The 15792-nt window shown below is 42.6% G+C and overlaps 2 protein-coding genes across 9 annotated transcripts in view; both read left to right on the forward strand.

Annotated features, from left to right (window-relative positions):
- Positions 1-15792, forward strand: part of pla1a (phospholipase A1 member A) — a 94477-nt gene that overhangs the window by 18480 nt on the left and 60205 nt on the right. The window lies entirely within an intron of this gene.
- LOC147252481 (uncharacterized) lies at positions 2308-4069 on the forward strand. Its single transcript, XM_086220800.1, has 2 exons — positions 2308-2813; positions 2913-4069. Exons 1-2 carry the CDS (start codon positions 2462-2464, stop codon positions 3353-3355), a joined length of 795 nt encoding a protein of 264 aa, XP_086076926.1. The 5' UTR covers positions 2308-2461; the 3' UTR covers positions 3356-4069.

The following is a 15792-nucleotide window of genomic DNA, read 5'->3' on the forward strand; positions in this document are numbered from 1 at the left end:
ACTCTGACACTCACAAAAAAAACTAGAACACCACTTTCTAAACAATGGAGATTTAATACATCATTGCTCAAGGACCCCAATTTTATTAAATTCTTTAAGGAGGAATGGACAATATTCTGTGAAATAAATGACCAGCCTGATGTCTTAGCTTGTGTGCTATGGCAGGTGGCAAAAGCAGTCATGTGGGGCAAAATAATATCTTACTCTTCATATAAGAAAAACAGGAGAAAGCTCTCGAAACAGAATTAAATGAAAAAATTAAAGCCTTGGAGACAACTTATGCCGCCTCCCAAGAGGAACATCTACTGAGGGAATTAAGGGAAAACTAAAACTAAATGATTTACTCAACATCAAAACACAATTTCACCTGCAGACATTACGCATGGAGAACTTTGAACATAACAATAAATCCAGCAGATTTTTAGCAAACCAACTAAAACAGAACAAAGAAAGAGCAACAATATCGTCCACAAAGGACTCCAATGGGAAAACAACCTGTGACCCAGAAGAAATTAATTACATTTTTAGGGAATTCTACAAAAAACTTTATTCATCCGAGATTAACCCATCCAAATCCAGCATCGAAACCTTTCTGAGCACAATTGACTTGCCAAAATTAAATCAAGACGAAATAATGGCTCTGGAGTCACCTGCTTCAATCGAGGAACTTCAAGAAGCCCTTAAATATATGCCAAAGAAGAAAGCCCCAGGACCGGATGGCTTTCCTGCAGAATTCTACAAAGAGGTTTGCCCTGAGCTTGCACCAATATTCTACAAAATATTCACTGAAGTACAGGAAACCTCGACCCTTCCACCCGATATGAACCGTGCGATTATTAAAGACCCAGCACTTCCATCAAGCTATCGTCCAATATCACTTATAAATGCAGATATTAAAGTCATCTGCAAGGCGCTAGCTAGAAGGCTTGAAAAAGTAATACCTCACATAATACATCCTGACCAGACCGGGTTTATGAAAGGACGGCACTCTACCAACAACTCGTACACTTATCAACCTGATAGACTACTGTAACAGTCATAGCAAGGATGCCATAATTGTCTCCTTATATGCAGAAAAAGCATTCGACAGGGTAAATTGGAATTTTCTCCTCACCACATTGCAAAAGTTTGGGGTTGGAGATATCTTTGTGAACTGGATCAAAACATTTTACTGCACTCCCAGTGCTTGTGTCAGAACAAATGATCAAACTTCTCCAAGCTTCTCTCTCCAAAGAGCTGCAGTCCAGCAAAACAAAAACATCAAGGGAATTGATACAACAAATGTGAACCATAAGATAAGCCTTTATGCTGATGATGTATTACTTTTCCTACGGAATGCACAATCATCTCTCCCTGAAACGATAGCACTCATTGATAAATTCTCAACCATTTCTGACTACTCAATTAATTTGAGCAAGTCAACTGTTCTTCCCATCAACTCAGGTTTCCAGAGTACGCTCGCCGCACCACTACGGTCAGGAAACATTAAATACCTGGGCATCAACATCTCTGCCAAACTGTCTGACTTGACACGGCTAAATCATACCGCCCTAATAGAGGACGACCTCACCTGGTGGCGCACACTACCCATATCACTCATGGGAAGAATAGCAACAGTGAAAATGATGATCTTGCCAAAATTCAACTATGTTTTCTCGATGGTTCCGACCCAACCTCCCAGGACTAGATTCAAAACACTCTACTCTAACATCTCCAAATTTCTCTGGAAAGCTAAACCACCACGTATAAGCTTAAAGACTTTACAAAAGAGTAAAGACCATGGTGGCTTGGAACTACCAAATTTGTATAATTACTACTTGGCCAATAGATTACAATACATACTAAAATTGTTAAAGTCAAACTCATTAGACCAAGCATGGCTCGATATTGAACAAACATTCTGCAAAGAAATCCAGATCTCTGATCTCCCTTTTATCAGCCATGTTATCAAGCATCACAGCGGCTTTAAGTATATTAGCATCAGCAACACCCTCATAGCCTGGTGGGAATTTCTCAAGAGCAATGGGCTGTCTAACACCCCTTGCAGGCTCACACCTATCTGGAACAATCCTGACATCCTGCAAAATAAAAAATTAATACATTTTGCTGCATGGGCCAAGAAAGGGATTGAAAATCTCGAGCATATCTTCCAAGACAAGGAATTTATAGAATTTAACCAAATTACAGCAAATTATGGTATTAACAAAAACAAATTTCTGGAATATCTTCAGCTCAAGTCTATAATACAGGCACGGTTTGACCTTACCCAGTTAGACTTTGAGCTTCCACCCAGAATAACAGATTTTTACAACTTTCACTCCCTAAGCTACTGTCTAAAATTAACTCAACAGTTTCTACAACAGAATTTATAATCTCTTTTCCTTCCTCCAAATGGGAGAAAGACCTGTCGATCAACCCACACCCTAACTTTTGGATACAAATCTGCTCCAACACATTAAGAATGATTCGGAGTGGTAACGTACAATTGAAAGACAACCATCTGCCCTTTTTGGACTGCGACGTCTACGTTCAAGAGGACAGGAGCCTGAGGGTGGATGTGTACAGGAAACCCACCCACACTGACCAATACTTGCTTTTTGACTCTCACCATCCTCTGGAGCACAAGTTAGGTGTCATCAGGACGCTGCAACACCGAGCGGAGACCATCCCCACCAGCGTCCAAGGCCGGAAAAAAGAACAGCAGCATCTGAAAAGAGCACTTAAAACTTGTGGCTTCCCAGACTGGACCTTTGTAAAACCCTCTTCCAGGTCCAGAAAGGAGGAGAGCTCCAGGAGGAGGGAAGATGAAGAAGGTAGGAGAAAAAACATAGTGATCCCCTATGTGGCAGGGGTTTCTGAGAAATTAAGGAGAATCTATAACAAGCACCGCATCCCTGTGTCTTTTAAACCAGACAACACTCTGAGACAAAGACTGGTTCACCCCAAAGATCTCACCCCTCACAGCCAGAAAAGCAATCTGGTATATGCTGTCAGATGCAGTGAGGCCTGCACGGATCTCTACATAGGGGAAACCAAACAGCCCCTCAACAAGCGCATGGCCCAACATAGAAGAGCCAACTCTGGAGGACAGGACTCAGCGGTTTTCCTCCACCTCAAGGAAGAAAGCCACTCCTTCCAGGACGACCATGTCCAAATCCTCGACAGAGAGGACAGATGGTTTGAAAGAGGAGTTAAAGAAGCCATCCACGTCAAGATAGAGAAACCATCTTTGAACAGAGGAGGTGGACTGCGACATTTCCTTTCATCTATTTACAACCAAGTCCTTTCAAAGCTTCCCCAAAGAGCTCAGCTGAAAGACCCATGTGGAACGGCTGCTGCCAGCACAGCCCATTAGCATCTGAGTGGTCGGTGAAACTCCCTAACGACCACCCCTGAAACTCCCTGACACCTCACAACGACTGTCGTTTGGGGAGGCCAGGTGAGTCTCGGGAGGGTCGTTTCCACCACAATAGCACTGACCACTCCCACATAGGTTTATAAGCTGGAGTTTCCACACTCCTTCACTAGAATTTACGTCCAGTTGACCAGATTTTACTTCACTTAGATCAACGTACAATTAATAAATTACAAGGTTCTCCACAGAACACACTATACAGGACAAAAGATGTTCCAGATGGGCCTCACACAAACAAACATTTGTCCATATTGTGCGACTGGCTCACCAGACTGCTATCTGCATGCTATATGGCTTTGTACACCTGTTAACAATTTTTGGCAGGGGGTTTGTAAAGACCTATCACGGTGGTTAGGGTACCCCATCCCCACCTCCCCTTCACTTTGTCTGCGAGGTGACCTCACTAATGTTAATATGGGAGTAAACAAATCCTGCATGCTTGTCACTGCTCTAAGCATCGCAAAGAAGGCCATCCTGATTAATTGGAAATCCAAGAACAACCTTAGCATTACTCAATATAGAAACCTTTTATTAGGAGTATATGGACTACTCAGCCCCTGTATGGAGGAAGATGAGGGTATGATTGTTTTGTCCGGGGGTGGCGGTCCTGGGCGTGCGTGCCTTCGGCTCACCCCGGCAGGGGAGCTGGGCCTCTCGGGGGAGTGCAGGGTCCTGGCTGGCAGCTGGTGGTGCCCTATAGCCTGAAGCCCACCTGCTCTGGGGGGAGGGGGAGAACAGGGGATGGGTGGAGGGGATGGTGATTGAGGGTTGGGGGGGTAGCTCTGTACGGGGGCGGTGGGCCTGGTCATTGTGGTGGGCTGTGGTTGCCCCTGCTGGGTGTGGGGTGTGGGCAGGTGTAGCCCAAGTAGAAATACCAGAACCCAGATTTGATCCTCAATTCTGCTCCAAAAGGCTCTCAGTGTGCAGAAGTCACAGACCCTGATTTTGCCCAGTTTCACAAGAGGATAGTTTTTTCTCTTTTAACCTAGGAAGTTGAAATTTTAGTATATTGTTCTGTCCTCCATAAGGATCGCATCTGTGGTGGTTTGACCCCCCTAAGTCCTTTCTGCTATCCGTAAAGGGCGTGGCAAAGTCCAGTAAAGTCTATCAATTAAGCATCATAACTTGGTCAAAGTGTCTCCAAATGAGATGAGATTTCTGGGATGAGTTCACACCTCTGCCAGAAACCAATATTAAAATTTTAAGCCCCACCTCCTTCCTGATGCTACTTCCTGTTTGGGAGGGGGTCATAGAATTATTCCACCAGATTATGATTTCATAAATTTTAGAGGCCTCACAGTTCAAGTTTCAGGTCTGTATCCACTGTAGAGGCCAAATGAGAGCAAAAGAGTAACAGGGTCAAAGGGTCAACAGGCCTTATGTCTCAGCCAGGCCTCAAAGGGTTAAGTGAGCCTTTTGGAGCTCCTTTGGAAAAAAGCCTGAAACCAGTCTTGTCCCAAGACAAAAATGAAGAATGATCTTTGGAACATTTTCACATATTTAAGACCGCCTTGACTCCTTTTTTATTGCAGGTGTCACTGACCAGCACAAAGCCTGCTATTTCAGCCCATTAGGCCTCATTTCCTGATAATTTATATTAAGCTTTGTTTCAAACAATAATTATTTATTTTTATTGTAATCATTTTGAACACTTGATAAGAGAAACACAATAAAAACATTTGAAAAGGAAGGATCAGAGTGTTGTTGTACTGCAATACCTACTGTACAGCATCAGAGACATTCATTTATTGATTGCCTGAATGATTGATTTACCCCAGAAGAGGAACAGCTTTGTTGGAGCAGTAAAAATACACATATCAGAACGAAAAAAAATTACATTTGAAAAGAAATTACATGACATTACCAGCATAATATATGAAGAACAGCTAGGATAAATTTAACTTGCCAAATAGTTTGGATTTCTTTAATTATATCCTTGATTAACCTAGACATAAGTATGGTTTGTTCCACTCAATAATAAATCTGTAAATATAGCGTGAAATGATAGAACTAAAAGGTCACCTCTGAGTGCATGAGTTAGCCTATGTGACGGATGTGACGTCAGCAGACCGCGCCCATTAGTTTTAGTCATTGTTTATATTCTTAATGCTGATTGTTTGATCTATAATGGTTACAAATGTACTTTGTAGGTAGAATAAACATCCAGAAATTAAATGAATTTGTTGATTGTCTTATTAATCAAAAGATGAAGTATTAAAAATGTTTGTTTTTTTTTTTACTCTGAGTGAGCGATAACTTCCGGATTTTCTCACAGAAGAGCGGGGGCCGACTTCCCCGGAAGCAGATGTTTGTAATTCCTGTGGCACTAAAATCCATTTCATATTATTTTTATTGAACAGCTGTAGTCAACAATCACACAAACAACTACAAAAAAGCGTAGCTATTTTATATTTTCATGGTAATTCATGGGCCAATATGTTTTATATTATTTTTATTAGTCAACAATCACACAAATATATTATCAACTCAGATAACGACGCAATGTAACTACAACATAAACGCCATTTAGGTTTCTGTGGTTTTAACCATAACAACTGCAGAAAACGTGACACTGTAACGACTCTCTTCCGAGAGGTAAAAGATTCATCGTAATAACAAACAAACCAAAGATTATACACAAGAACTGAGCGAATATTATGAAAATAAAATGTGTATTTCTCGCTTCAAATGCCATCAGAATGCTTTTTTAAATCAAAACTATCTTGGAATAAGGCACTTTCCTCCGAAAATGAGTGGCCGCCATGTTTTTGTTTTGAGAGGCCCGCATGAAAGAGTCAAATGACCTACCAGCTTTCCAGTAGAAAAGAATAGGGGAAAAATACGTACCCATTTCACAATTTTTAGGCCTTTATCGTAGAACCGATACGTTTTGCACTGTGGACAAACGAAGCCTTTTTACGTTTTGACATGAGACCTGGTTGTTCAGCACAACAAGGCACCAGAAACGTCGATGCTGCTTGCCCCAGCTACTGAACAGGACAGGTTTAAAAAAAAAAAAAAAGCGCATGAAGTCAACAAGAATATGCTTAAAATGGTTAAAAAGAATCAAGGCAGGGCTGCACGGTGGTGCAGTCGTTAGCACGGTGGCCTCACAGCAAGACGGTTCCGGGTTCGAGTCCCGGCTCGGGCGTGGGATCTTTCTGTGTGGAGTTTGCATGTTCTCCCCATGCCTGCGTGGGTTCTCTCCGGGTACTCTGGCTTCCTCCCACTGTCCAAAGACATGCAATTTGGGGACTAAGCTGATTGGATTCTCTAAATTGACCGTAGGTATGAATGTGAGTGTGAATGGTTGTTCGTCTCTGTGTGTTGGCCCTGCGATGGACTGGCGACCTGTCCAGGGTGTACTCTGCCTCTCGCCCGTAGATGCTGGGATAGGCTTCAGCCCCCCCGCGACCCTTACTAGTAAGGAATAAGGAATAAGCGGAGGACGACGATGGATGGAATCAAGGCAGTCAACTGAAGCTGTGACAGAAGATTGTTCCATTTAAACGGAGAAAAAATACTCAAAGGCAGTTTTCCCTACTTCAGTACTAGCTTTTGGTACATTAAGAGCTAGGAGAGTATGAGTGAGAATGGAGTTATTGGATAAGCTGAAAGCCAGTATATTAGTTAAATAAACAGGTAGCTGATTAAGCAGAGCCCTATAAATAAACAGTAAGCAGTGTTGCTCTGTTCTCAGAGTTAAAGAAGTGCAGCCTACATTTTGGTAAAGTTGGCAGTGATGGGTCATAAACCCGTCACCGGTAACAAATCTAATAGCAGAATGATATTCTGTGTCAAGTGGTTTTAGTGAAGAGGGAGAGGCGTGCATATAAATGACATCTCCATAATCTAAAACTGATAAAAATGTAGCTAATACTGTCTGCTTCCTACAATACTGAGGCAGGCAAGATTTCTTACGATAAAAGAATGCCAATAGAGGCTTCAGTTTCTTTAAAAGTTCTGCAACATGGGATTTAAAAGATAATTTATCAATCCAAATGCCCAGATACTTATAAACAGGAAATCCTTTCCAAGGGGGTCCCATCAGCCGTAGTAATAGTAGTTATAAAATCATCAGATAGCTCAGTCGAACTTTTTTTGTTAAAATCATATACTTAGATTTGCCCGGGTTTAAAACCAATTTGAGATGAGCAAGAGTTGTTTGGACAGTGTAAAAATCAGACTGCAGACCACCATTAAAATCACTAATGTATATGGAGAAAAGCAATGGTCCTAAGACTGAGCCCTGTGGCACCCCTTTACAGATATTTAAAAAATCTGATTGGTAACCATCAGCCACCACAGCTTGACTTCTGCCATGTAAATAGTTCTCAATCCATTTACAAGATTTGTTATCAAATCCAATGCTATAGAGATGCTCTCAGAGTATAGCATTGTCAACTGTATCAAAGGCCTTAGAGAGGTCTATAGAAAGGGCAACACAATCAAGCTTATTATCCAGAGCATGAGTAATATCATTCACAACCTTAGAAGTCGCTGACAGTGCTATGCCCATGTCTAAAACCAGACTGACAGGTACTTAAGATGCCATAATGGGATAAAAAAGATCGAATTTGATCGCTAATCAAACGTTCTAATAATTAAGCCAAACAGGGTAATTTTGAAATTGGCCGGTAGTTATTCATTACATCTGAAGGACCACCTTTATGCAGAGGAGTTACATAGGCTGTTTTCTATAAGTTCGGAATACACTCAGTCGAAAGAGTCAGATTAAAAATGTGCAACAGGACATCAACAATAACAGGTGCAGCAAGTGTTAAAAATCGAGGGTTCAGATTGTCAGCCCCAGTGGGCTTCCTGGGATCTAAATTACAAAGAGCATTAAGCACCTCAAATCTAGTAAAGGGCTTAAAGGAAAAACTGTGAGTATGAAGTACCGTATTTGATGACATATTGATAGAAACATTTGGACCTGGGCTCTGGAAGATGCGACCTGCAGCAACAAAATGTTTATTAAAAATGTCACATATTTCATTCTAATTAGAAATAGAGACAGAGATCTGAGTGGGTAAGGTTGAGGAGGGGTTCTTTGAGAGGGTCTTGATTATTTTCCAGAACTTGGATGGGCTACCACAGCAACCAGATAAAGACGATACGTAGTAAGATGATTTAGCATTACGTATTGCTACTAGGCACTTATTTCTGAGACAACGAAAGTACTGCCAATCACTGTCCATTCCAGAGGCACGAGCTTTATTCCAGGCAATGTCCGTATTACGCAACATTACCATAATTTCATTAGAAAACCAGGGGTTGCTTCTGTCCTTTACCCTCAGTTTGTTAAAGGGTGCATGATTATCAGAAATAGAATTAAAAATTTTGACAAAATAGTTTAAGGCCACGTTAGGATCAGGAATAGCAGTTATGGAGAAAATGTCACTTACATACAGATCATATAAGAAATCATGTTCCACAAACTGTTTAAAAGATCTCTTATTAATAAAACAAGGTTTTGATTTTTCCTGTTTAACATTCCTGATGCAAGCAATTGGACAGTGGTCACTAAAATCAAGTGGGAAGACCCCAGAGGATTTAAAATTATGTGGCCTGTTAGTTAAAATAAGATCCAATAAGGTGGATTTGTCAGGGTTAGCTGGACTAGGTCTAGTTGGAGCAGAGATTAGTTGAGTAAGGTTTAGGTCACTACACAAATCTTTTAGACCATCAGATGCATTACTCAGCCAGTCAAGATTCAGGTCACCTAGTAAAATTATTTCTGAAGGAAGATGAGATGAAAACAGACGGACTAAATCAGAAATTGCAGTAGCCGTTGCAGAGGGAGGATGATAAATGCCCAAAATAAGCTGTTTTCCACAGTTTGCACTGTTACCCAAGGAGACACTTAAGGCCAAATGTTCAAAACATTTGGGGATAGAAACAGAGCCAACAACAGTTACAGAGATATTTTTCATAATAAATATGGCTACACCTCCACCGCGCCTGGGCTTACATCTATCAGACCTAAAAACATATCCGTCAAGAGCAATGTCATTATCACTCACTTGATCTGTTAACCACGTTTCGGAGAATACAAAAATATCAGCCTTTGTTTGTAAGGACAAGATATCTATAATCAATTTTAGAGATCAGACCACACACATTAATATGAATAAAACCCAATCCTTTTTGCAAAACAAAATCTGCCTGAGATGTAAGGAGTGAAGGTGAGAACACTCGTTGTGACTCAGATCGCTGGTTATCTAATGGTTTAATCTTGATTAAATTGGTAGAATTTCTGTGCATGATCTGTTTACAGTGCCTAGCAGACTGTTTTGTATCCAAAACTGGAATAGTGTAAGTAGACAATGGGGCACAAGCAGCCTGAGATCTTTCTGAGATCCTAACAGGAGAAGTGGAATCAGGGATAGCCGCAGGGACAGCGTAAGTAGTAGTAACAGCATTAGTAGAACCAGTAACAAGACCCGCACTGTCAGGGACAGAGCTGTAAGATGAACTGATCACGGGCTGAATAGGGTCTTCCTGGAGAAAACATTATTGCAGGCTAAAGGCAATGAAATTTATGAAGTTGCGAATCAATTTATCAGAGCCCCTCCTATTCAAATGCAGACCATCTGATTTGAACAGATTACACTCAGTCCAAGTTACTAATAAAGCCTATCCCAGTGGCAGTTGCAAAATTCTGCATCCACATATGCAGGCTAAAAAGACAACTAAAGCGTTCTGGACTTTTGCTTGTTGATTATCAAGGCCTCCTACCATTTGGACGTGCCCTGAATGCCTCGCCAGAGAGGCATCTAGGAGGCATCCTGACCAGATGCCGGAGCCACCTCGTGACTCCTGTTGGCGTGAAGGAGCAGCTGCTCTACTTTGAGCTCCTCCTGGATGGCTAACACACTATTTCTAAGGGAGAGCCCAACCACCCTCCACCACGATCTTATCCTTTCGGTCATAACACAATTCATGACCATAGGTGTGGGTAGGATCGACTGGTAAATTGAGAGCTTTGCCTTTCAGCTCAGCTCCCTTTTCACCACAACGGAACGATGCTGAGTCCGCTTCACTGTAGACGCTGTACCAGTCCGCCTGTTGATCTCATGATTCATCTTTCCCTCACTCGTGAATAAGACCCCAAGGTACTTGAACCTCTTCCACTTGGGGCAGGGTCTCTTCCCCAACCCAGCGATGGCACTCCAGCCTGTACAAGGACCATGGACTCAGACTTGGAGGTGCTGATTCCCATCACTGTCCCTCTTGGATCTTTTACCAGGTTTGACTATCTGATGCACCTTCCTCTCCAGATCCCCTGAATAGACTGTACCAGGGAGGCTGAGGAGTGTTATTCCATAATAGTTGGAACACACCCTCTGGTCCCCCTTCTTGGAAAGGGGGAACCACCACCCTACCAATCCAGAGGCACCGCCCCCGATATCCAAGACACCCTCGCAGCATCCAGAGCTTGAGGAACTCCAGGCAGATCTCATCCACCCCCAGGGCAACCTCAGCCCCATGGATAGGACAGTCCACCGTAGAATCCCCAGGCACTGCTTCCTCATTGGAAGATGTGTTGTTGGGATTGATGAGGTCTTCGTCAACAACATTTCAAGTCAAGGTCAGCAGTACACTGCCCACACCATACATGGTGTTGACAGTCCACTGCTTTCCCCTCCTGAGATGGCAGATGACACCAGAATTTCTTCCAAGTCATTCTCCGTAGCCTTGCTGAACTCCTCCCATGTCTGAGTTTTTGCCTCGGCAGCCACCAATGCCATGCACCACCTGGCCTGCCGGTAACTGTCAGCTGTCTCCAGAGTCCCATGCGCCAAAAATGCCTGATATGCTTGACAGCATCCCTCACTGCTAGTGTCCACCATTGAGGTCTGGGATTACTGCCAAAACAGGCACAGACCACCATATGGAGGCATGGAACATGGCCCATTTGGACTCAAAACTGGGAGTCAAAACTCTGTTAGACATCACCAGACGGTGTCTGGCTGGCGTCCTCCCCCACTATTGGAGTTAACTGACCACCAGGGGGTGATTGGTTGATCTCCCCTCTCCTCACTCAAGTGTCTGAGACATATGACCATAGGCCTGATGACACAACCACAAAGTCAATCATTGAACTGCGGCCCAGGGTGTCCTGGTGCCAAGTGCACATGTGGACACCCTTATGCTTGGACACCCTTATGCTTCTCCAGTACTCCTAGGGAATCCAAAAAAGGGAACTCTGAACTGCAATTTTGCGCACAGGTGCAAACAACAGTCAGGATCTGTCCCCCACCTGACGGCGGAGATAGGCTACCCTCTCATCCACTGGGTTAAACGCCAACGTACAGGCACTGAGCCGAGGGGCAACAAGTATTCCCTCCCCTGCCTGTCGCTTCTCACTGCTGGCAGCGCCAGAGTGGAAGAGAGTCCAACCCCTCTCAAGAGCACTGGTTCTAGAGCCCTTGCCGTGCGTTGAGATGAGTCTGTCGATATCTAGCTGGAAATTCTCAACCTCATGCACCAGCTCAGGCTCCTTCCCCACGAGTGAGGTGACATTCCATGTACCCAGAGCCAGTTGCTGCAGCCAAGGATTGGACCCCCAAGGTCTTTGCTCTCAGCTGCTACCCATCCCACATAGCACCGACCCCTTTGGCCCCTCCCATTGGTGGTGAGAACATTGAAGGAGGCCCCACATTGCCTTTTTGAACTGTGCCCAGCTGGGCCCCATGGGTGAGACCTGGCCACAGAGTGCTCACCGCCAAACCTCCCATGTCTGGGTGAGGGAAAACTTGGATCTAAGTTGTACTTCTTCATTGGGGTCTTTTGAGCAACTCTTTGTCTGTTCCCTTCCCTAGGACTTGTTTGTCTTGGGTGACCCTACCAGGGGCATAAAAGCCCCCAACAACTTAGCTCATAGGACCATTGGGACACCCAAACTCCTCCACAGTGATAGGGTGGTAAACTCAAGGAGGAGACTTCTTGTTTTATATGATTGGTGTATAAATAATAAATAGAATAACTTCTGATCAGTCCCTATTAATCCCCTGAAACAAAGTCTACACCCCCTTTCCCCCTTTTCCAGTTTAAGCTCTGTCCCACCCAGAACAAACCTTTCTCTCTTCAGTTATGGATAAAGATATTTTGGGTTTTTGTATAGAAACAGATAATCGTGTACTGACTGATCCCTGCTGTGGAATTTCTTTTAACTACTTGAAGGATGGGCTTCATTACGTGCTAAAGAGGGAAAATAAACCGGCTGTGAAGAAGAAGTTATTTGTCACTGTTACAAGCTTGACTTGCTAGACAAAAAGTCAGTGGTCAGTCAATGGACAATGATTATTGCCTGCCAAGACCATCATTGTGCACACATTCCCCATAGTGGCAGTGTATTTCAGTTTCTAAGTAGCATTGGGTGAGGTTGTGGTAAGGGACTTAGAAACTCATAATAACTTGAAAATAAATATATATGTGCATGGGAGTAAAAGAGAGAGATACCCATTTTTCAATGGTATCAGAAATCAAAGTCAAGTCATGTCAAGTCAGTTTTATTTGTATAGCACCAAATCATAACAACAGTTATAATGACACTTTACAAGTAGAGTATACCATGCTCCTTCAATGAATTTACACCCAACAATTCTCCATGAGCAAGCACATCCTGCGGAGAAGAAAACTTTCCTTTTAACAGGCAGGATACAGATACAGGCTCAATGAGGATGGCCTTCTGCTTTGATCGGTTTGGGGGAAAGAGAGCAGGAGAGCGGGGCAGAGACAAAGACAGATGGAGACAGACAGAGGAAGACATATTCAGAAGAAAAAGAGAAGGACAGAAATTTGCTTAATGTGGGAGTTAAAGGACATATCCTGATCAAAAATAACTCCTAGGTTCCTTACGGTAGTGCTGGGGGCCAGGGTAATGCCATCTAGGGTACCTATATTTGATAGTGTGTTTCTAAGGTGTTTTGGGCCCAGCACAATAACTTCAGTTTTGTTAAGGGTTTAACCTCTTCCACTCACAACATATTTTCAGGAACAAACGCCTAAAAAGACATACCCATAGTAAATGTGTAATTACTACACTTTACTAAAGGTTATATGCATGTTCTTGGTGTCCTTGGACATCTAGGGACTTCAGAGAATGTGTTCCAAGTGTCAGAAGTGTTGTATCTGTCATTAAGCCTGAGTAAATTGGAATAAACCAGAGGAAAAATTACGTTTTTTTACTCTCGCCAAAATATTTTATTTTTTTGACAGAGAAAAACACTATGCCAGCAATGATTTCATGCAACCAGACACCACTGATTAGCTTCATCCACTCCTTGACCACAAATTTATCAAAGTTGATAGAATTTGGGCTAACAGTGAAGCCTACATCAAGGATTTTGTAAGGATACACCCTTGCGAGAACTCAGTTTTCAAATTGTGCCAAAGGAATTATTTTCAACCTCTGATGAAAACTGGCTCCAAATTATGATACATTTTAATTTTAGCTGTCTACTACTAACTATTGGAGCTTTTGGCTTTTGTTCAGCGGTCTGCCTTCGTCTGTGGGGCACTGCGTGTAAAAGACGGCGAGAGCGCATAGTTTGCGCAGGTTTTACGCTCAAAGTTTTACGTAGCTGGGATTTGTAGTTCTTGGAATGGTAGGTGTCGATCGATTCAGGAGCTTCTCCCCTTTCCAAAGACTACAAACACTACTGTAAAGAAGAAGTCTACGTAACACTATTCAACTTTGATTCCGCTGTGGTCGCAAAATTTAAATGTCCTGATTTCGTACCAAAACAGATTAAAATCACCATAAAAAGGTAACGTTTGCACTAAAACAGACACCCAACCCTGTTTTGTGAGCATTAGAGTCCAAACTTTGATCGAGAATTGAAAGTAAACATGTTTTTCGGCCCAGCGGCGGGCCGATCGGGCCATAAGGGTTACTAAAAGGAAATTATGGATCATATATGTTTTCATTTCCTTAAGACAGGCCTCCAGTTTAGTCAGTTGATTTGTTTCATGTGGATGCATTGATAAGTAAAGCTGTGTATTGTCTGCATAACAGTGAAAATTAATCAAGTGTTTCCTTATTATGTGACGTACTGGAAGCAGTACAGAGTGAAGAGGACTGGTCCAGATTGACCTAGTAAATATGACCTAAACCAATTTAGTGTGGTTCCTTTAATGCCAATGACATGTTCCAGTCTCTGTAAAAGGCTATGGTGGTCAATGGTATCAAAAGCTGCACTAAGATCTAACAAGACCAGCACAGAGACAAGTCCCTCATCTGATGCCAGTAGGAGGTCATCAGTAACATTGACTAGTGCTGTTTCTGTGCTATGGTGAATCATGAAGACTGACTGAAAATCCTCTACGAAGGTGTTGCTGTGGAGAAAGTCACAAAGCTGTTTAGCAACTGCTCTCTCCAGAATTTTGGAGAAAAAAGGAAGATTAGATATTGGTCTGTAGTTGGCCAAAACCTCTGGATCCAGGGTTGTTTTTTGAGAAGGGGTTTAATTACTGCTACTTTAAAGGGCTAACCAACCCTGACCAAGTAAGTGACACATTGATCATATCTAAGAGAGAGGAACTAACTAGGGGTAGAGCCTCTTTAAGCAGCTTAGCTGGAATGGGGTCTAGACAAGACAGGTAGATGGTTTAGAGGATGACATTGTACCGAGCTCATGAAGGCTAATGGGAGAAAAACTATCAAAGTGTTTTTCTGGTCCTACAACTGCCTCTAAGCTTTCTGGGGATGAAAGTTGCTGTGGAGAAGAATTTTCTCTCAAATAAGTAGAATTTTGTCATGAAAGAAGTCCATGACATCTTTGCTACCCAGGAAACAGGAATATTTGGTTCAATAGCGCTGTGGCTCTCCTGAACCTGGGGTTGTTCTTGTGTTCCTTGATTAGTGATGAGTAGTAGGCGGCTCTAGTTTTACAAAGGACTTTCTATAACTTTTAAGGCTGTCGTGCCAGACCATATGTGACTCCCTTCAGTTTGGAGGACCGCCATATTCGCTCCAGTTTCCGAATTTTTGTTCAAGTTGTCAGGTTTCAGAATCGTACAAGGTGCTTGTTTCCTTTTTTACATGGTTTTCTTTTTTAGTGGGGCAGTAGAGTCCAGAGTTGTTTGTAAGGTGCCTGCTACCCTATCGATACAATTATCAATTGGGGTGGGACTAAGGTTGACAACAGCATCCACTGTTATAATGGGACATGACACTGAATTTCGTGCCAATGGAACTGCTTCCTTAAATCTAGCTGTGGCCATATCATACAAATGTCTAGAATTTACAGTTTTTCTTAGTGAAGTGTAGTCGATTAGCACAAATTCAAAAGTGACTGATTGATGGTCACGTGAAAATGCATTCTGTGGACATAAAACTAGATGTGCAGCTTCAATTCCGGATGTAA

Source organism: Aulostomus chinensis, chromosome 12 (genome assembly GCF_037954235.1).
Source record: "Aulostomus chinensis isolate RoL2024-O1b breed Wild chromosome 12, RoL_Achi_v1.0, whole genome shotgun sequence".
Taxonomy (NCBI): domain Eukaryota; kingdom Metazoa; phylum Chordata; class Actinopteri; order Syngnathiformes; family Aulostomidae; genus Aulostomus; species Aulostomus chinensis.